At 32.3% G+C, this 22,818-nt stretch overlaps 1 protein-coding gene across 6 annotated transcripts in view; it reads right to left on the reverse strand.

Annotated features, from left to right (window-relative positions):
- PDE9A (phosphodiesterase 9A) overlaps nt 1-22,818 on the reverse strand; it is a 161,587-nt gene that overhangs the window by 46,216 nt on the left and 92,553 nt on the right. For 5 of the 6 annotated variants that reach the window (XM_074300559.1, XM_074300558.1, XM_074300563.1 and 2 more), the window contains one exon: nt 144-228. In XM_074300559.1, the coding sequence (XP_074156660.1) occupies nt 144-228 (85 nt within the window). Of the gene's footprint in view, nt 1-143; nt 229-8,686; nt 8,738-22,818 lie in introns of all 6 variants that reach the window. The other variant, XM_074300562.1, reaches the window with a different exon arrangement.

A 22,818-nucleotide genomic window follows, 5' to 3' on the forward strand; every position in this document is an offset into this window, starting at 1 on the left:
ACAGCCCCATCCACTAGACCACCTATCTACTACCTTTGTTGAACCTTAGAGAAAAAACCGGACTACAAACTTCTTCAGTTTTAACAAACAAGCCTCCTCTGAGCAGATATTTTTTGCCTGAATATTAAACTGATATCAGTTACCTGTTGTTTCTTGCAGCCATCTCTTCCCTCATCTTTTTGATGTCACTCTTGCATTTTTCAATCTCCACCACTTTTAGTCCTTCCACTGGCAACAAAGAGAAATAACAAGTGTCACCATGTAGAAACTTGAAGCATCTTTTTTTTTTTTTTTTTTTTTTTTTTTTTTTTTTAGTAATGGCAATAACTCTCAAAGGGCTTCTAAAGGGTTTCAAAGCTAAACAGGTCCTTACAAAGACATGTTGGCATTGACTTCTATTCCCATATATGCTCATGATGCTAAGACTTCAGACTCAACCACTATCATCCAGGTTTTGCACAACGCTCAGTCCAACAACCGTAAGCAAAGTCCTATTACCAATTTTGAATCATTACTTAAAACACCTGTACATGTAAACCCTATAACACTGATGATGATATGAATGATAATAGTAACAATAATAATAATTATTCAAATAACAAATATTTATATAGCACTACATATAGGCACTGTGCTAAGTGATTTACAATTACTATTGCATTTGATTCTCATAGCAATCCTGGAAGGTAAGTGCTATTTTCACTACCATTTTATAGATGAAGAAACTGAGGCAAACAGAGGTGAAGTGATTTGCTCATAATTAATATGTGTCTAAGGTGAATTGAACTTAGATCTTCCTGATTCCAGGTCTGATGCTATATCTACTGTGCCATAAAGCTGCCTGCCCCATCTCCTTTTCTCCTCACATTCAGAATTCTGTCCTTAATTATATTAACATCTCTGGCTCTAATTCTTGTCTTCTCCAAACCTGAAGACCTTTGGACATCTGATGAAGATGTATTTTGTGAGAAAGTTCACGTCCCCAAGGAATATTAAAATGAAATGAAATATTTGGGGGCAGCATGACACAAGGTTACTATGAAAATAATTAAGATAAAAACTTCTCGTTTAATGGATTATTCCACAGAGGAGCAGTTAACCAGGGAATGTTGCTGTTTTAAAATATATGAGAGGCCAATAAGCAATATGAAGGATTTGCAAATTAGACTTAATTTTGCTTGTATTAAATTATTTCATATACGCATGACCTAAAAGGGTTTAAAAATAGTTTCATCATAATTTACATATCTAAATGAATATTATATCAAAATAGTAGTATTAAGAGTATCATATAAGTATAATGTTTGAGTATATCTTTACTCAAAATATAAGCAGTTTACAACAAATGGCATTAGTTTAATTTTTTTTAAACATACCCCATTATTTCTAGTGAAATATAAATTGGAAATTCATTTCATATACTCTCTCAATGACTTTTTTTAGTTTTTAAAAATAAAATCAACTATCAAAAGATATAGATTGGCTTTAATGATGTTCTATAGATTATGAAAGCAACTTCAGAGGAGGAGCTCTAAAAAAGTTTTTTGAGCAATCTGTATCATTAAAATAAATGTATGGCCTATCAAAGACTATTTTAAAGGGATAACATTAATTTCATTCATATAACTTGAATACTACTTTTCTCAGAGATATTTGATGCAAATATTTTTCCCACTTGATAGATTCTCTTTTTATTCATTTGGCATGAATTTTGTTTGTGAAAAGCTATTTAATTTTATGAAACAAAATGTTCTAGTTTATTTATATTGAAATGATTTTACTATGAAAGATATTGATGAAATTTTAAAGTTTTATTAGTTTATAATTATACCATATAGTTCTTCCTTTAAATTTCTAAGAGTTTTTGGAATCAGAAGCTAAAGTAATTTATTGTGTTTGGAAAATCTTCATTCTGCTAAGATGGAATGTTGAAATTTGTGAAGAAATTTGACATTCAGGTTCCACATTCAATTGTCATGATATTTAATTCTATGAAGCTTGGAGAGCTTTTGTGTATAGTTCAGGGATCATTTATCTCCTTCCTGCCCTTTTTTTTTTTATCACTGCATTCAAGAATATATAAACTTGAGGCTTTTAAAGTCTATGTTATTGAGGTTGAGTTGATTACAAGTTGCTTTTTTATTGAACTGAATCCCAGTAGGCATATTGATATTTAGGAAATTAAAGGAAATTTATTATTGTATAAGTTTATTAGTTCATTAAACAATAGTTAGCAACTTCTCCCTCATACATAGCATAATTTGTAATGAGAATAAAACAATTTAGAAACTGCAGAGAAGAAATTTTTAGCATTATATACCTTTTCTTGGAAGTGAGTACAGACCTTGGTGTCATTCTCAGAAGAATGTTTTAAATACATAAGAAAATACATAGAATTACAAAGGAAATTAATATTGAAATAGAGGTATCAATAATAAAAAATTGGAGGCAATAATAGAAAGGGGGATTCCATTCCAAATAATTATAAAAGGTATTTAAAGATCAACTTACCAAAGCACAGAAAATGCTTTTATAAATTCAATTACAAAGTACTCTTTTAATAAATAAAAAACCCAATTTAAATAGCTGAAGTAATATTAAATGCATATGTCTATGATGTGCCAATATAATAAAAAATAAACATTATAGAATGTTAAAAGGCAACAAAATTCATTTGGAATATTAAAATATAAACAAACAAATCAACAGATAAATAAAATATAAAGGAGATTTACTGAAAAGAGGTAAAGAGAAAGGGGAATAGCATATTGAGAACTCAAATTATATTATAAAACTGCAGTTATCAAAACCATTTGGCACGGATTAAAAATAGAAATTTTATCTAGACATGGAAAAAATAGCAATTGAGGGAACTCAATAACCCAGTATTTGATAAATTAGAAAAAATAATTTTTTGGAGGAAGAAGCTCCTTATTTGATGAAAATTTTAGGGAATATGGAAAACAACCTGGCAGAAATTAGACTTACACCAATATTTTACACCACATTCCATAATACATTCTAAATAGACATGGCTTTAATATTAAAGATAATAATATAAAAAATTAGAAAAGATGCAGATAATTCCTTTCACAACATTGGTAGATGTATCCTTAACCAAACAAATGGTTTGAGGCAATTACAAAAGATGACTCCACTTCCATGACTTTATTCCCTTCTTAATTCTCTGCATTCTGGTTCTAGAATTTATTCTGCTGAAATTGTTCTTTTCAAACTTACCAATGATCTCTTCATTTTCAGATCTAATGGAGTTTTCTTAATTCTCATCCTCCTTGACCTCACTGAAGATCTTTGACCTGTGGACAACCTCTTCTCCTTTCTCTTTTTTTTTCTATAATAACAATAATCTCTCCTGACTTTCTTTTTACCTGTCTGCTTCTTCTCAGACTCTTTTGCTGGATCTTTATCAAAGTGTGGCTGCTAAACGTGGGTATCCCCCCATATGACTCTGTCATGGGCCCTCTTCTCCTGCTTTTATATACCACTTAATCTCTTGATAGTCTTATTAATTCCCATGGATTCATTGACCACCTTTATGCACATAATTCTTAGATCTATTTGTCCAATCCTAATATCTCTCATGGCCTCTAATCTCACATTTCCAACTGCCTTTTGGAAATAAATGTCCTCTCATCCTAACCACTCATTCCTGTCAAGGTGACCACTGCCCTCCCAGTCATACAGATTTGCAACCTAGATGTCATCCTTGGCTCATTCTTTCTCATCCTCCATATCCAAATAGTGGCCAAGTCTTGTCCTTTTCACATTTGTAGAATCTCTAGTATATTCCCTCCCCCAATCTATCCTCTGAAAGTGCTTCCCCCAATTCCCTGCAAGATTTTATCACTTCATGCTTTGTCAATTGCAATAGACTTGTGGTTGATCAGCTTCAAGTCTTTTCCCAGTCCAACCCATCCTCCACTGAAATTGATTTTCTTATGTCATGTCATGTCAAACACAATCATGTTACTCCACTATTTGATCAAATCCAATGACTCCTTGTTGACTCTAGGACTAGAATCTTTCTTAACTTTTAAAGCTCTTCTTAACCATGCCCTGTCTACAATCTTCTTACATCTTCTCTCTTATTCATTGTGTGATTCAGTGACAATGACCTTCTTATTGTTCCTTGCATAAAACACTCCATCCTGCAGCAAGCATTATCACTTTCAGTACTCTATGTACCTATACCTGTAACTCTTTCCATAATTCCCTCAAACTCCTGGCATCCCCAGCTTCTTAGTATCTCTGTTGACGCCCTCTCTACAGGGAGCCTTTCTCAATCCTTAATCTTAGTTCTCTCTCACTCTCTCTCTCTCTCTCTCTCTCTCTCTCTCTCTCTCTCTCTCTCTCTCTCTCTCTCTCTCTCTCTTTGTCTCTGTCTCTGTCTCTCTCTCTCTCTCTCTCTCTCTCTCTCTCTCTCTCTCTGTCTCTGTCTCTGTCTCTCTCTCTCTCTCTCTCTGTCTCTCTGTCTCTCTCTCTGTCTCTCTGTCTCTGTCTCTGTCTCTCTCTCTCTCAGATTATTTCCACTTTATTCTTTATATTATTTTGTTTGTACATTTTTTGCATGTATGTAGTTGTCTGTGCCATTAGACTAGTCTAGATGTTATCGATCTCTTTATTATGATTTGGTAATACTACCAAAACTCTTTTGTGTGTTTAATGTCATGAATTTCAGTTGAAAAAACTTGAAATTCAACTAAAAATTAATGAGGGGGAATTTGTGAAATGATAAACAAGATGGAGGAACAGATATTTCTCTGATCTCTTCAACCTCTTAAAACTCTTCAAAACAGAAATCATCTAGCAAAGATAAAGAAATTACAGCTGTCTCTAGGATATAGGATACTTGGAATTCAAAATAAGGAAAAGAAATAAACTTGTTTCTACAATGACCTACTTAGCATCCATCTCCTCACTTCATTCTACAGCTGACTCATATCAAATTTATCACAAAATCTCCAAAACATAGTCGGATTTTTTTCTCCCTCTTTTTAGTATTGTGATGGTACTAGCTTTAGGCTGAGGAAGTCTTCTCAGACTAAGACAGAGCTAACATGAATCTGCAGCATTCCAGACGATGGAAAGTTATTGGGGGTATGTAGAGCAGATGGCACAGGGAATAGAGAACTAGATTTGGACTCAAGAAGACCTGAGTTCAAATTCAGCCTCACACCACATTTACTATGTAACTCTATGCAGATCAGTTAACACTATTTGCCTCAGTTTCCTCACCTATAAAATGAACTGGAGAAGGAAATGGCAAAATACTTCAGTATCTTTGCCAAGAAAATCCCAGATGGGTTCACAAAGAATCAGACACTATTGAAACAGTTGAACAACAGCCAGAGCTTCAGTGGTCAGCAGTATGTTCTGTGCTATAAAATATTACTGCAGAAGAATCAGGAAAAGAAGGAAAGGTGTCAGATATATGCCTGGGCTGAAAATAGAGCACAACACCACATTCTCTTCAACCCTCAATTCTATCATATCTTTCTAGAGCTTCAAAAACCAAAAATATACAAATCAGTCCAATGGCACCTGCATAGGTGCTCTCTGAATTATCAGTGCCAGTTCAGAGAACTGAGGAATAGAGGTAATAGAACAGGATGCAATATATTTGGAAGCTATGTAGCATTCCATTAAGCCTAAAAAAAAAAAGTACACAGCATTCAGCTACTGTCAGTTTGGTGCACCCCCCAAAAAAATCACTTGGGGCAGAGATCTAGGTTAGTGTACCATGAATTGCCCAGTATGGGAAGAAACTGAAATGTTTTAAATTAAGGGGAAAAAAGACTGAAATTACCAAAGATCTCAGGAAGATGAAAACTCAAGAGCCCTGGAACATAAACAGATAGAGCAACAACAAAAAAAAATCAACAGAAGAAAGAAATATGGCCTTCAGACATAGTAAGCAAGTTCAGAAATCTATGAATAAACATTGAAAAACAAAGGAAAATTGTTCAACACCTGACGAATCAGAGGATGTGGTGGAATTTGAGAACTTGGAACTACAACATGTCATTCCTGAGTGATTCAGAAGAGAAATAAGTGTGATGAGAGCAGAATTAATGGCTTGTATAGTAAAAAATAATGGGTAGAATAGGAAAATTGGGATCCGTAATGGAAAATCAAACCAAAACAAAATCAAAAGAGAATGATAAAAATGTAAGAAGTGAAGGACGATGTACAAGAAGAGAAGCAAAAATTCCTCAATAACTTTAAAAGAAAATATATTCATAATGTAAACATAATATATAAATTTCAAAGACAAGATGTTTAGAAACAATTTATGGATCAAAGGTCACCCAGAAAAATAAAAGAGGATGAAAATCTTTTACATCAGAAATGCAGGAAGAATAAATATGATACCAAGGACAACAGCAGAAATAGCAACAGAATGACAGCAGAGGGTCCAGTAAGAAACTGTTTTCAAATGTAAAGAAGTCCTAGATTTAGGTCTAGAAGTGTTTTGGGTATAGGTAGTGGGGTTCAAATTGTTAGATCAATGGAGAGGGCTAGGACAGGGGCGAGAATAAATATTAAAATGGAAGACGTTAGGGGCGGAGGGGTTCTTTGGTAAATAGCTTTACAGCATCATAATATTATTTGCTTGATGATTAGACGGATAAGTCAGATTTGAAGAATTTGTATTCAGTTTGGAAGTCAATGTCAGAAGTGAAGGTGAAAGTCAGGTAGGTAAAAGTCAGTAAAGAGATAGACCTGGGACATTATAGACAGAACCTGTACACAGGTGAACTGATGTGCTTTTTTCTTTGGATGGGAGAACATTACAAAAAGAAAGAATAAAGATGGGAGAGTGGGTAGAAGGGAGTCTGTGATTTGTACAAGTTAAATCAAGGACTAGCAATAAGGGGAAGATGATCCTTGTGATGTTAGTAAGATAAAAACCTGTAGGAAAGTGGGTGGGAATCAGGGGAGGAGGACTGAAAAGAAGGGGAAAAAAGGACTTTCTTGGTGGAACAGGGTTCTACTGATGAATGCTTCTATGGGTGAAGAAAGATCTTCTGTGAAGGAATATAGGGATTGAGCACTGGATATGATTTGGGTGATTTAGTTTTTCAAAAGGCCATTCATTCTATCTTGGGAAAGTAAAGTTGAAAATTTTGGGGGCACTCAGTATCTGTGCAAGCAAACCCAGGGGGAAATTTTGAGGCAAATTGAGAAAAAAAGTTAAATAGGGGAAGGTATAGATTAATGGTGGGTGGTATAATAAGGATATAGTGGAAAAGAGACCCTACCATGTCTTTTTTTTGACACTTGACATAATCGGTATTGTTCTCAAAGTGAGACAGAGTGTAAAAGAAGAATCCATGGGTGAATTCTACAAGGCAGTGTCAGAAATTGTCTAGAATGGATACTTTAGAAATTTTGATTGAATAAAAATACAGAGAATAGAGAGATCATAATTATAGAAATCATGAAAGTTTGTAGGAGGAGAATGAGGATATATATAGGAGAAAGAATGAATAATGAAGAGAGTAAGGGAGATAAATACCTTTTGAAATGGGGCCCAAAGAATGAAACTCAAAAATTAATGAACAGGGCTCATTGAAGGGTAGGAGGAGAAAGAGGAATGTACTTGACAGAGAGGGGAAAAAAAAGATGGAGAAGAATTATATGATCAGATAAAAAGAAGAGAACTAATAGGAAAACTCTAAAAGAAAAGGGTTAACAAAAAAGACGAGAGGATTAAGTATGAGAGAAAGAGAACCAATGAAATTAAGATAACTTAAAGAAAAAGATTAAGGTAAAGAAACTGAAGGAACAATTTTATAGCAGAAGAAGGAGAAAGATAACAATTTTTAAAAAAAACTCTATAATTAGAAAGCAATAGAGAAAAATCTCATAACTTTAAATGTGAATGGGTTAGACAATCCAATAAAAATAACAAAAAAATGGTATATTGGGTAAGAAAATAAAACCCTACATTTTCTTCCTTACCAAGAAATATTTAAAAACAAAGCTATAGACAAAATAAAACTGAAGGTCTGGGTAAAAAATTTACAATTCATGAAACAAATCTAAACAAGCAGAAGGTACAATCATGCTATCTGACAGAACAAAACCAAACATTAAAAAAAGAAATAGGAAAAAACAAGGAAATTACATTATGTTGGGAAAAAAACATAAACAATATCAACTCTGTATTCTGTAAATCTGTTAGCATTCACATTCATAAAGGAAATATTATTTGAGATTAAAAAACCATAAACACTATCATGATAAGGATAGGAGACTTTAATATCTCCCTCTCAATTTTGAGTAAGTCTAACAGATAAATATACAAAAGGGAAAATATGGAAATAAACAAATTTCTGGAGAAACTAGAATTGAAAGTTATATGTTGGTTTCTAAATGGGACTGCAAAAGGATGTACATTATTTCTCAACAATAAAAATTTACAATGTACTAGGATACAAAGATTACTAACAAATCTTAAAAGGCAAAAATGGTTAACAAATCCTTTACAGACCATGATACAGTAAAAAAAATAATCATTGGTTCAATAACTATAAACAAAAGACACAGAACCAAATGTATTTTTAATGATGAAATCCTCAATAATGAATGAGTCAAGGAACAAATCATAGACATAATTAATAACTATATGAAAGGAAATTATAATGATGAAACAACATACCAAAATTTCTGGGATGCAGCTAAAGCAGTCCTCAGAGGAAAAATCATATCCCTACAAATATACATTAACAAAATAGAAAAAGAGAGAATTAATGAAGGGATATACATTAAAAAATTAGAAAAACCAAAAATAAACAAACTTAAAATTATAGGGGAAAAGGATGAATTGGAAGCAAAGAAATAATATAAAGATAATAAATAAAACTAAAAGATAGTTATTTGAAATGATTAATAAAATTAAAAATCTTAGTTAAAATCATTAAAAAGAAGAAAGCAGAAAATCAAGCCAAGAAGATAGCAAATGATCAAGGTGAAATTCTAACAAAACCAGAAGAAATAAATAAGAATAATCAAAATATAATAAGCAGTTACATTTTACAAAAATCAAGAATACAAAAGAAATACAAGAATAACTAAAAGAAATAGCTTAACCACATCAAATAAAAGCAACAAAACCATATAATAGTAACAGTAGCTACAGAAAAGTTATTTGACAAAATACAATACCCATTTCTATTAAAAATACTAAAAAGCACAGGAATTAATGGAGCCTTTCTTAAAATGACTAAGTATATCTATAAGATAAGTATATCTAATATCTAAGTATTATCTGCAATGAGGATAAACTAAGAGACTTCCCAATAAGATCAAGGGTACAACAAGAATGTCACCACTATTATTCGGTATTGTGCTAGCAATGTTAGCTATAGCAATAAGACAGGAACAGAAATTTAAGGAATTTAGTAGGCAATGAGGACATAACACTCTTAAAACTCTTTGTAGATGTTATGATGGCATACTTGGAGAATCTAAGAGAATCAACTAAAACCTAATTGAAACAACTTTCTCAAAGTTGCAGAATAAAAATTAAATCCACATAAATCTTCCGTTTTAATATATAACACAACCCCCCCACAACAAAACAATAAAAACCCTAGCAGGAAAAGATAGAAAGAGAAATTCCTTTTAAAATAGCTGTAAACCATAGAAAATACTTGGGAGTCTTCTTGCCATGTTAAATCCTGGTATATATGAAAATAATTACAAAATAGTTTTTACACAAATATCGAGCTAAACAATTTGAAAAATCTTCATTGCTCATGAATAGGCTAAGCCAGTATTATAAAAATGACAATTCTACCTAAATTAATTTACCTGTTCAGTGTCATATCCATCAGGATTATTTTTATAAAGCTAGAAAAAATAATCACAAAATTTATTGGGAAGAACAAAAGGTCAAGAATATCAAGGGATTCAAGGGAAAAAATGTCAAGGATGGCAACCTAGGAGTACCAGAAGTATCAGCAATAATTATGGTGGAAAAAAATTGGTACTGGATAAGAAACTGAGTGGTGAATCAGTGGAATAGATTAGATTCACATTATACAGTAGTGAATGACTACAGCAATTTAATGTTTGCTCAATCCAGAAATCTAAGCTTTGGAGGTGACAATCCACCATTTGATAAAAATTGCTGGGTGAACAGGAGAGCAGTTTGGCAGAGACTAGGCATAGATCTGCATCTCACACTATAGAAGATCAAAATGGGTAGTGATTTAGACAATAAAGTGTTGTATGATAAGTAAACTAGAAGAGCATGGAAATTTTCCCTGTCAGATCAATGGATAAAGGAAAAGTTTATGACCAAACAAGAGATATAGAGTATTATAGGAAATAAAATGAATATTTTTGATTATATGAAAATAGAAAAAGTTTTGCACAAACAAAACTAAAAAAGCCAAATTTAGAAAGAAATCAGATAAGAAAAGAGATCTAGTTGTAAAGGAATTACCAGGGGAAAAAAGCTCCTAGTTTTGATGGATTAACAGAATTACAGTTAGCTTTCAAGGAACAATTAGTAGCATATTTAACAATTATTCTCAAAAATTGGAAAAGAAGGCACTCTACCAGAATCTTTTTATGAAACAAATGTAGTTCTAATACCTAAAGCAGGGAAAAATAAAACTTGGAAGGAAAACTATATGCCAATGTCATTAATAAAAATTGACTTAAAATATAATAAACAAAATTCTGTCAAAGAGACTATAGTATTTTATCTGAGAAATTATTCATCATGACCAAGTGAGATGTATACCAGGATTCAATATTAGAAAATTGACCAATATAACTAATGACATTATAAGCCTAAATATTCCAAATTACATGATCATCTCAATAGATGCATAAAAGGATTTTTGCAAAGCATTAACTCTCTCTTCTGCAACAAAAACCCTGTGAAGTATAGGCATGTAGGGATCTTTCAAAAATATAAAAAACTTCTATGTAAAACAAAAAGTAAGCATCTTAGGCAATGAGAACACCTTAGAAGTTTTCCTAATACATATAGGAGTGAAGCAAAGATGCCCACTCCTCCAACTATTATCTAATATAGCTATTAAAATGCTACTAATAGCAATAAAACAAGAGAAAGATGTTAAAGTTATAAAAAAATAGACAAAGAGGAGATAAAACTATTTCTGTTTGCTGAAGACATGATGGCATACCTCTAAAATCCTAGGAAATCATCAAAGATATTAATTGAGATAAAATCTTTAACAGGTTTGCAGACTATAAAATAAATTCTCAAAAGTGAACAATATTTTTACAAAGTAATGAACATAAGAAGCAGTAATAAGATAACCAAATTCTAAATAACTGTAAAATATATAAAATATGAGGATCTATGTATTCAAACATACAAATGACTTATTACATGTTATTCCTACAAAGTATTCCTTAAAGAAATGAGTACAATTTAAATAGCTTCAGGAATATTCAGTGTTTATGGCTAGGCTGTGTGAATGACCAAATTTACCAAAATTCATTTATTTATTTAATATGACACCAATAAAATTATCAAAGAGATACTTTATAAAAGGACAAAATGATAACAAAATTTATTTTAAAAAATGAAAGTTAAAGAAGATCTAGGGAAATAATGAAAAGTAGGAATGAAAGGATAATAGTGCTTGCAGACCTTAGACTTTATTATAAAAAAGCCATCAAAAACCATCTGGAATTTGGCTAAAGAACTGAGAGATAGAACAATAGAACAACCTAGATAAAGGAGAATCAGAAACAATATAAGTTAATATCTCAGAGTTTAATAAAATGTAAAATATCAATTAGCTAGGGAAAACTTATTTGAGATAAACTCCTGGGAAAACTGGATAATAGTCTGGAAGAAATTAAACTTAGACCAACACTTTACACATCATTCCACAATATATTCTAAATTAATATATGACCTTAACCTTAAAAATTCTATTATAAAAATTAGAAAAGTAACAGATTATATAGCTCTCACAGCAATGGGTGGGCTACACTTTACCTAAACAAGGGATAGAGGACATTACAAAAGATAAAGTAGATAATTTTTATTACCAGAGAAACAAGGAAAAAATCTATATAAACTGATGCAGAATAAAATAAGTAGAGCCCAATAAAACAACATATACAGAAAATACAACAATGTAAATGGAAAGAATAAATTCATACAAAAAAAGTTAATGTAACAAAATTATAAAGCTCAATCATGACCAGAATGAAGAGATATGAGAAGATACCAGTAACCTGCCTCTTTGTTGAAGTGGGAGGTCTACACATTGCAATGTTTTTTGGACTTTTCCCATGTATTGGTCAGTTATGCTGATTATTTCTTCTCTAAGAACACTGTCATACTAGATGACTTTATGGAAAGGGTAGGGAGGCATAATGGGGATATCCATGATTATATAAAAAATAGAAATCAATAAAACCTTATTTTTAAGACAAAATTTATGAGGTTTTATAAAAAGATATTCTCAGAAATATTAAACTTTTTAAAATGCAACTAAATTTTGATTCTGCAACTTGCAGGGGCAGTGTCACAGGCTTCAGAGAGATCAAGAAGAAAAAGAATTTGTATTTGGTAAATGTAGAGAGAACAATGTTGGTGGCTTGATGAGATTAGAAGCTCATAAGAGAGAGAACTGAGAAAAGAGAGGAGAAAGACAGGAAGCCCCTATTGTATATGGCCTCAAGAAATTTATATTATAAAATGATATTTTAGTTTGAGGGAATCTGACAGGCAGGAGGTTAAGGAAAGTTATAGAAAGAATTATTGAAGGATTAACCAAGAGAAAATGGGCAGTTGTCCCACAAAAGGTAAGAAAGGGGAATGATCTGTTGTTTCTAGCTATGATTTGGACTTTGAAAAGAGTTCTACAACCAATAGTAGGAAGTATCTTATCCTTGAAAACTTAAAATGAAGAAGGACATTTTGGGACTACTTGGATTGTTTGATTCCTGGAGAAACCATATTCCATGTATGATGTTAAGAGTTTGCCCTCCCCCTCCCCCAAATGAGTTGACTTCAGTTTAGATTTACTGTAATGGAAAGGACGGCCCTGTAAGTGTATTATAACATGGTATGACTCATGGTATGCCACCAAAACTGAAAATACTGATTACTATATTAGAATGGGCCAGGATCACCCCTCATGACTGGGATAGAAACCATTCAGTCAGTGCTTAAGCAGAAGTTGTTTATAACTAGAGTTAGCTTGTATGAGCTGGCTGCTTCTTGCTTCTGCTTGCCCTGAGAGAGCCAGTTCAAGAAAACAGGAACAAAACTTTCTCCATGAGAAGATAGCAGCCCATCCATATTGTTAACATGCCAACTCAGTGATTTCACCAGATCAGTTAAAACACTTCCTGTGTGATTGATAAGAGTTAATGGACAGAATCAATGCATGTGTCATGAATGAGAGTGCTATTTTCATTCCATAAAGTATGAAGTGGCAATTTGCCATCCCAAGCTCATTCACTGGGGAGCAAATCATCTTAGAAGAGAATGGAAAATGGGTCCAATATTCTGAATTAAAAGCAGTGTGGTTAGTAGGTATTGTGAAGCTATTCTCCATATATTATATGAAGGCATTTTGTGTGGCTCCAACGAAAGCAGGTTCTTCTCACTTTTCCTTTCTTCTTCCAAAGGAGACTTTAATTTCTGCCAGAATAGGTAGCAGGAAATTGGGGAATAGAAACTTGGCCACTCTGAACTATTTGTAGAGTGGGGATGCTAGGCTGAAATTATATCTATCTGTTCTTTTAAATACTGTTAGTCTAAACTCTGAGATACCATTACACACCTGTCAGATTGGTTAAGATGATAGGAAAAGATAATGATGAATGTTGGAGGGGATGTGGGAAAACTGAGACACTGATGCATTGTTGGTAAAGTTGTGAAAGGATCCAGCAGTTCTGGAAAGCAATTTGGAACTATGCTGAAAAAGTTATCAAACTGTGTATACCCTTTGATCCAGCAGTGTTACTACTGGGCTTATATCCCAAAGAGATATTAAAGAAGGGAAAGGGGGCTGTATGTGCAAAAATGTTTGTGGCAGCCCTCTTTGTAGTGGCCAGAAACTGGAAATTGAATAAATGTCCGTCAATTAGAGAATGGCTGAATAAATTATGGTACATGAATGTTATGGAATATTATTGTTCTGTAAGAAATGACCAACAGGATGAATACAGAGAGGTTTGGAGAGACTTATATGAACTGATGCTAAGTGAAATGAGCAGAACCAGGAGATCATTATACACTTCAACAACAATACTATATGGGGATCAATTCTAATGGAAGTGGCTATATTCAGCAATGAGAGGATCCGATTCAGTTCCAATTGATTAGTGATGAACAGAAGCAGCTACACCCAGCAAAAGAACACTGGGAAATGAGTGTGGAATACTTGCACTTTTGTTTTTCTTCCCAGATTATTTTTACTTCTCTAAATCCAAATTTTCTTGTGCAACAAGAGAACTGTATAAATATGTACACATATATTGTATTTAAGATATACCTTAACATGTTTAGCATGTATGAGACTGCCTGCCACCTAGGGAAGGGGGTGGAGGTAAGGAAGGGAAAAGTCAAAACAGAAGTGTTTGCAAGGGTCAATGTTGAAAAATTACCCATGCATATGTTCTGTCAATAAAAAGTTATATAAAAAGAAAATATAAAAAATATTGTTAGTCTAGGGGATATAATTTTCAGGTTCAAGATAAAGTCCTAGTCACAATTAATGGGAAGAGAAGGATTTTATTCTCTTCCCCCTACTGAATTAGTTTTTTATCCAAGGTTTGACTTACTTCCCATCAGTAGCAAGCATCCCTTGCTACTACATGTAGCAAGTAGTAAGAAACTCACTTATCCAAACACAATTACTCACTTCTCTTGCTATTGACTTAATAGCAAAACAGAAATAAAATAAAATAAACATAGGAAAACAAATACTACATAATACAGAGGAAAAGGGATCTCCCATTGTGAGTGAGGTAACTCAGTTCAATTGAAAGAGAGAGACAGAGAGAAAAGAGAGAGAGAGAGAGAGAGAGAGAGAGAGAGAGAGAGAGAGAGAGAGAGACAGAGAGAGAGAGAGACAGAGAGACAGAGAGAGACAGAGACAGAGAGACAGAGAGACAGAGACACACTAGAGAGACAGAGACAGAGACAGAGACCCATATTTCACCCAAGGGGAAATTCTCTGAAATCTATAGTATAGAAAGTTAGGAATAGGGACAGGGTAGATAGAGGCTGCTAGCTCCCTTGCTCCCAGAGTCTTATTCTCCCTTTTGCAACTTGAAATAGATTTGACATTATGAATGAGGAGAGATTTCCATACCAAAAGGCTTTGGGTGTCAGTTTATAGAGTCATGAGAACTGAAAGGGAGAACCTGGATAATGATGTAATCAATATTGACTCTTAGTCAGTAATACTAATAGATTAGTCATATAAAGGAAAGATAATTGGAAAATAAAAAATAAGGTATGGGTAAATGGGTTATTGCAGGACCTAGTTAAGCCCAATGTAAGATTTTAGGCTGGGTGTTATTTTTTTTTTGAGTCATTTTTCAATTGTGTTCAACTCTTTGTGATCCAATTTGAGTTTTCTTGGCAAAGATACTAGAGTGATTTGCCATTTCCATCTCCAGCTCTTTTTTATAGATGAGAAAACTGAGGGAAACAGGATTAAATGACTTGCCCAGCATCACAGAGCTATTATGTTTCTGAGGCCAGATTTGAACTCAGAAAGAAGAGTCTTACAGACTATAGGCTGGTACTTTATACATTGTACCACCTATCTGCCCTGAAGCATGTTATAACTCCTACTAAAGAAAAATCAAATGAGGTAAAGTGGAAGGTGGTAAATTAAGGAAGAGAGAGGTATAAGAGGATAGAGAAAGGTATAGAATCATGGGGGGTAGAGCAGAAAATTGGACACTTGGGTATATGTCCATGACATCTTGGATAGAAGACAAAATATGAGTAAGAGCAGTAAAAACAAACAAACAAATAAAAAACTCCTATATTACCCTATAGCATTTTCAAAAGCTAGATAACTAATGATTAGGTTCTGAGAACAGAATGGCAAGTGGACTACAAGTGGGTAAGTGGCCCATTTGATGATAAACTTAATAATGACTGTCTAACAGTGACCTATACCTGCACAATTTCATTTTTGTGTGTACCTGTACAAGAGTTGATGCCAACTTTACTATAAAAGTGGTTAAATTTATTAATGGACTATAATAGTCAGTGAAGATTAATAGAGATTAAGAATCACAGCTCAAAAGGTTAAGAATTAGGCTGAAGTCCAAAGAATTATGTGGAATTTAGATTTACCATATAATCCCCAAGTGACCTGAATGATGGAAAGATTTAATGGAATGCTTAAGACCCAAGTTAATAATAGACCCAAATGACTTACCAATGAAATCAAATGGAAAAAGTCAAAGAACAAATCATGAGGACAATTAATAATTATGTGAAAGAAAATAATGATGAAGCAACATACCAAAATTTCTGGAAAGTAGCTAACAAAATAGAAAAAGTGAGGATTAATGAACTGTATATATTTTTAGAAAAACTAGAAAGGCAACAAGTAACCTTAAAATAAGCTAAAAAAAAGGAGACATTAAAAATTAGAGGAGAAATACACAAGCTGAAAGGCAAAAAACTCCCATAGAAATGATAAATAGAACTAGAAGCTGGTTCTTTGCAAAGACTAATACAATTGATAAAACTTTAGCCAATATAATTAAGAAGAAGAGGGCAGAAAGTCAAAACAATAAAATAGCAAATGAGAAAGGTGAAATTACAACAAAACCAGAAGAAATAAAAAGCACATTCAGAATCCATTATACACAATCAAATGCTAATAAAACTAAAAACACAAAAAATAGAATAGTTTGAAAAATCTAAAATACTCAAATTGATGAAGACCAAATCTAAGAAAAGGAAATAAGACTAAGTTAAAGAAACTTCTAGTCAGAAAAGGACTCCTACTTTTGATTGATTCACAGAAGAATTTTTTCAAATTTTTAAAGAACAATTAGCATGGGCACTACACAAATTATTCTCAAAAACTGACAAAGAAAGCCCCTATAGCAATTATATTATGATACAACTATGATCCTAATAGCTGAACCAAGGAAAGATAAAAACAAAAGGGAAACTATAAACCAATGTCATTAGTGAATATTGATTCAGACAGTATAAGCAAAATAAGTAATTCATTATGAACAAATTGGATTTATACCAGAGACGTAAGGACGTTTCAACATTAGTCAACATTAATTAACATTATTAATTGTGTTAAAATCTAAAATATCCCAAACTATATAATTATCTCCATAGATATAGCAAAAGTCTTGGACAAAGCATAATATTCATTCATTCTAAAAACCCTGCAAAGTATGGGCATAGAGGGATCTTTTTTAAAAATGTAAAACCATTTTAATCTAAAATAAACAACAAGCTTTAAATAGGTAACACACTAGATCCTCTTCCAATAAATATGGGAGTAAAGAAAGTATGTTTATAGCCCCCATTTTTTTCACATTTAAATTTACTATTTGTTTATTCTTTTCTTCTTAAATTTTGAATTCCAAATTTTCTCCCCTTTTCCTACCCCTTTCTCTACCTATTGAAAAGGCAAGCAATGTAATGTCAATTATAAAAGTGAAATTATGCAAATCATATTTATATATTATCCATATTTCAAAAAAATCAAGAAAAATAAAGTGAGAAAATTATACTTTAGTTTCCACTTAGAGTTCATTCACTGTCTCTCTGGATGTAGACAGCATGATAAAAATAATACAAATATCATTGTATTGATCAGAGTACCCAAGTGCCAAGTTTATCATTACAACATTGTTATTATTTGTGCACAATGATCTTGGTTTTTCTCAGTTTACTTTGCATCAGTTCTTATATATCTTACTATGTTTTTTTCCTACTTGAAACCACCCCCTTCATCATTTTCCACACCATGATAGTACTCCAACACAATCTTATGCTACAATATGTTCAGCCATTTCCTGACTAATGAGCATCACCTAGATTTCTAATCCTTTGCCATCTCAAAAAAATCTAATATAAATATTTTGTACATATAAGTCATTTTCCTTTTTCTTTGTTTTTTAAAATACAGATATAGTAGTGATATTGTTGGATCAAAGAGTATGTCAGTCCTATAGCCCTTTAGATATAGTTCCAAATTATTCCCCAGAATGGTTGAACCTATTCATGCCTCCACCACTAGTTCACTACTTTTCCTCTTTTTCCCTTTTAATTTAATTAATTAAAACTTTGTTTTAATAGTGATGGTTTGTTTATATGACTATAGATACCTTTGATTTCTTTTTTCAGAAAACTGGTAGATTTTTCTATTTATCAATTGTGGAATGGCACTTATTTTTAGAAATTTGACTTAACTCTATACTTAATATATATGTGGGAAATGAGGCCTTTGTTGAAAAACTTGTAAAAATATTTTTCTTATAATTTTCTATAACAAAGTTTCTTAAACTGTGGAGTTATATAATTGCATGTGTGGCAATAGTAAAAGGTTTCTGAATGCTCTATATCCTGCAGTATCAAATATTTTGCCAAGATTTAATTCTTTATGTAAAAATAAACAAGCACAAATATCTCATTACTATGCAAATTTGCTTTTATCTTTAATAAATGGTAAAAGTATATGTATGCCAAAGAATTGTTTTAAGATAATTTTTTATTATTATTTTTTATCAGTAAATGTTTGATTTGTACTATTTTATATACATGTATACTTGGGGTCACTTAAAAATTTCTCAAGCAAAAAAGGTTCTTGAGTGCAAAAAGTTTAAGAAGCTGTGATCTCTGGCTTCTTTAAATATAAAATAATAAAATATAAATATAAAATAATAAAATTATCTCTTTTTAGTTTTTTTCCTAAGATCACTGAGATCATCATTTTTTATAGCACAATGGTATTCCATCATGACCATATTCCACAACTTTTTCATGTTCCCCAATTTATGGAAATGCTCTTGATTTTAGAACCATTTCATTTCTCATCATGAAATCCCTTTCAGGCAATAATTGGTGAATTCTTTTAATATCTATTTTATAATCTTGATTTAAAACATTGGGGCAGTTTTTCTTGACAATTTCATGAAATAGGATTTTTCTTTGATCATGGCTTTCAAGTAGTAGCATAATTCTTAAATTTTCTCTCTTGAATCTATTTTTTCCAGATCAGTTTGTTTCCCCTGATGAGATGTTTCATGTTTTGTTCTATTTTCCCCGTGCTTTTGACTTTATTTCATCATTTCTTGATTTCTCATGGAGTCATTAGCTTCCACTTGCCCAATTATATTTTTTAACGAATTTTCTTTTCTTTTTTTCTTTTTTTTTCCACTTAATTCTGATTTTATTTGGATGACAATTTTTCATTTTTATGTAAATATTTCCCACCCCTGAGGCAATTGGGGTTAAGTGATTTGCCCAGGATCACATAACTAGGAAGTGTTAAGTGTTTGCAACCACATTTGAATTCAGGTCCTCCGGACTTCAGGGCTGGTGCTCTATCCACTGCACCACCTAGCTTCCCCCGTGTAAATCTTTTAAAGCTTTTCATTTTCTAAGACCTATGCATTGATAATTTTCAACATTCAATTATAATTTTTAAGAAATTATTTTCTTCAGTGAGATTTCTTATTTCTTTTTCCACTCCACCAATTCTGCTTTCTAAGGAGTTCTCTTCAGTAGGATTTTTGTGACTCTCTTACTATTTGGCCAATTCTGTTTCTTAATATCTTATTTTCTTCAGAAATTTTTTGTGCCTCTTTTTACCAAACTGTTAATTCTCTTTCTATAATTTTCTTATAAAGTTTTAATTTCTTTTTTAATTTTTTCTCTACCACTCTTAATTACTCTCTTTTGATGTTTTCCAATAATTCTTGGTTAGAATTCAATTAATATTATTCTTTAAGACTTTTTTTTGTATTTGTTTTTACATTATTATCTTCTGAGTTTGTCTCAGTCTTCCCTGCCACTATGGAAGCTTTTGTAGTCAAATTCTGTTTTGCTGGGTTTTTTTTTTTTTTTTCATTTTTCTAGCATATTTTATTTTACTTTGAACTTCATGCTAAAATTGGAATCTGTTCACCTTGGGGTAGAAATGAACTATCCCCAGCTTTAGGTTTTTTTCTGTTGCTATTTTCAGAACTAGAATTAGAGTTCTACATGTTTTTGGTGATTCCAAGATGGTGAGATGTGAGGAGAGATGTGGTCACTGTTCTTTTGGTCTATGTGGTCTATAGTCAGGAAGGACTCAGAATCTCTTGTGATTGCAAGTTCTAGTGCTCCTCTTTGTTTTGGTACTGTGCCCAGGCACCTGATCCCTTGAGACTGTGCACTCTCATCTCCCTGCAATTTCAATCCAGCATTCTCTTCCCTCTACAACTGTAATCTAGGACTCCTTATAGGCATAGAGTTGCCAATAATGCCAGCTGTATCCAGTGCCAGAAAAGAGTTCTCTTGCAACATCTGGGCTGAGAACTACTGAAGCTGCTGCTATTACTGCCATTGTGCTTGTGTTCTACACTTTGGTGCTACAGACTTCTCTTGCTGATCCCTTTAATTTTCTTAGACTGGAAAAAATGTCTCCTGCCAACCTTTTGTTCACTCTACTGCTCCAGACTTTTATTTGAGGCATTATATTTTAACTACCATTTATTTTCCCCAATTATATGTAAAGACAATTTTCAGCAATCATTTTTACAAAATGTTGAATTCCAATTTTCCCCCCTCTTTTTCTCTCCCCCACTCTTCTTAAAATGGTAAGCAATTTAATGTAGGTTATATCTGTGTAATTGTGTTAAACACATTTCTACATTAGTCATAGAAGTAGACCAAAAGGGGAAAAAATCCAAAAAGTTAAGCAAAAATAGTATGTTTTAATCTACATTCAGAGTCCACTAGTTCTTTCTCTGAATGTGGATAGCATGTTCCATTTTTATTTGTATATATTTTATTTATACATATTTCTGTCGTAACTTTCTTGGATCAGTTTTTTTCTGAGAACATTTTGCTTATAGCATAATAGTATTTCATCATAATCATATACCACAATTTGTCAGCCATACTTCAGTTGATGGATGTTACTTCAATTTCCAATTCTTTGTCACTAGAAAAGAGCTGCCTAGATATTTTTATACATCTAGATACAGAATTAATTATGGTTAGGACAAAGGAAATACTTGGTTTTATAGTACTTTGGGTATATATTTCCAAATTGCTCTACAGAAAGGTTGAATCAGGCTACAACTACCACCAGTAAATTAATGTCTCATTTTCCCCATATTCTCTTCAACATTTGTCATTTTCTTTTTCTGTTCTATTAGTCAATCTAATAGGCATGAGGTAGTATCTCAGAATTGTTTTAATTTGCATATCTCTAATTAATTGTGATTTAAATTTTTTTTCACATAGCTATACAAAGTTTGATAACTTCATTTGAAAACTGTTCATATCTTTTAGTTATTTATACATTTAAATAAGTTCTGAATATATTTGAGAAATGAGGCCTTTATCAGAGAAACTTGTTTCAAATTTTTTTCATGTTATGATTTCTAACTGTATTTCTTTCCATCCTATTTCCCTTCTGTTTATTCTATTCTTTTTCTCCTTTTACTCCATCCCTTCTTAAAAGTATTTTGCTTCTGATTACTACTTCCCTTAGTCTGCTCTCTCTTCTGTTATCCCCTACTCTCATATCTTTTTCTCTCATATTTTCCTGTGGGGTAAAATAGATTTCTATACCCAATTATGTGTGTATGTTATTCCTTCTTTGAACTAAATTCAGTGAGAGTAAGGTTCACTCATTCCCTCTCATCTTCCCCATCTTCCCCTCCACTATAAAAGCTTTTTGTTGTCTCTTTTATGTGAGATACTTTGCCCTATTGTATCTTTCCCTTTCTCTCAGCTTATTCAATCTCTCTCAATCCCTAATTCTATTTTTTAAAAGATAGTGTCCCTTTTTATTCAATTCACACTTACATTCTCTATCTATACTCCTTCTGACTGCCATAATAATGAGGAAGTTTTTGATTTCCAATATCATCTTCCCATGTAGGAATATAAACAGTTTAACCTTATTAAAGGCTTTATGATTTCTTTTTCCTGTTTTACCTTTTTCATGCTTCTCTTGAATCTTGTATTTGCAAATCAAATTTTCTATTTAGCTCTCTGTCTCTTCAGGAAGATCTTAAAAGTCTTCTATTTCATTGAATATCCATTTTTCCCCCTGAAGGATTATACTCAGTTTTTTCTGGACAGGTTATTTTTGTTTGTAATTTTAACTCTTTTGCCCTCTGGAATGTCATATTCCAAGCCCTCTGATTCTTTAATATAGAAGCTGTTAAATTTTGTGTTATCCTGTCTGTGGTTTCATGATATTTAAACTGTTTCTTTCTGGATGCTTATAATATTTTCTCCTTGACCTGGAAGCTCTGGAATTTGACTATGACATTTCTCAGAGTTCTCACTTTGGATTCTTTCAATGTCATTTAACCCTATTTTCTCAGAACAGTTTTCTTTGATAATTTCTTGAATGATAATTTTTTTTAAACCATAGCTTTCAGTTAGTCCAATATTTTTTAAATGATATCTCCTGGATCTAATTTCTAGGTCAATTATTTTTCCAATAAGATTATCCAGATATTAGGAAACACCCTGTTTTTCAAAGCTAAGACCCAATAAGCAAATTGTGCTCTGAGTTTGGTATAACAATAGTCTTTCTCATTCACCTTCTGGAA

This window comes from Sminthopsis crassicaudata, chromosome 3 (assembly GCF_048593235.1).
Source record: "Sminthopsis crassicaudata isolate SCR6 chromosome 3, ASM4859323v1, whole genome shotgun sequence".
Lineage (NCBI taxonomy): Eukaryota > Metazoa > Chordata > Mammalia > Dasyuromorphia > Dasyuridae > Sminthopsis > Sminthopsis crassicaudata.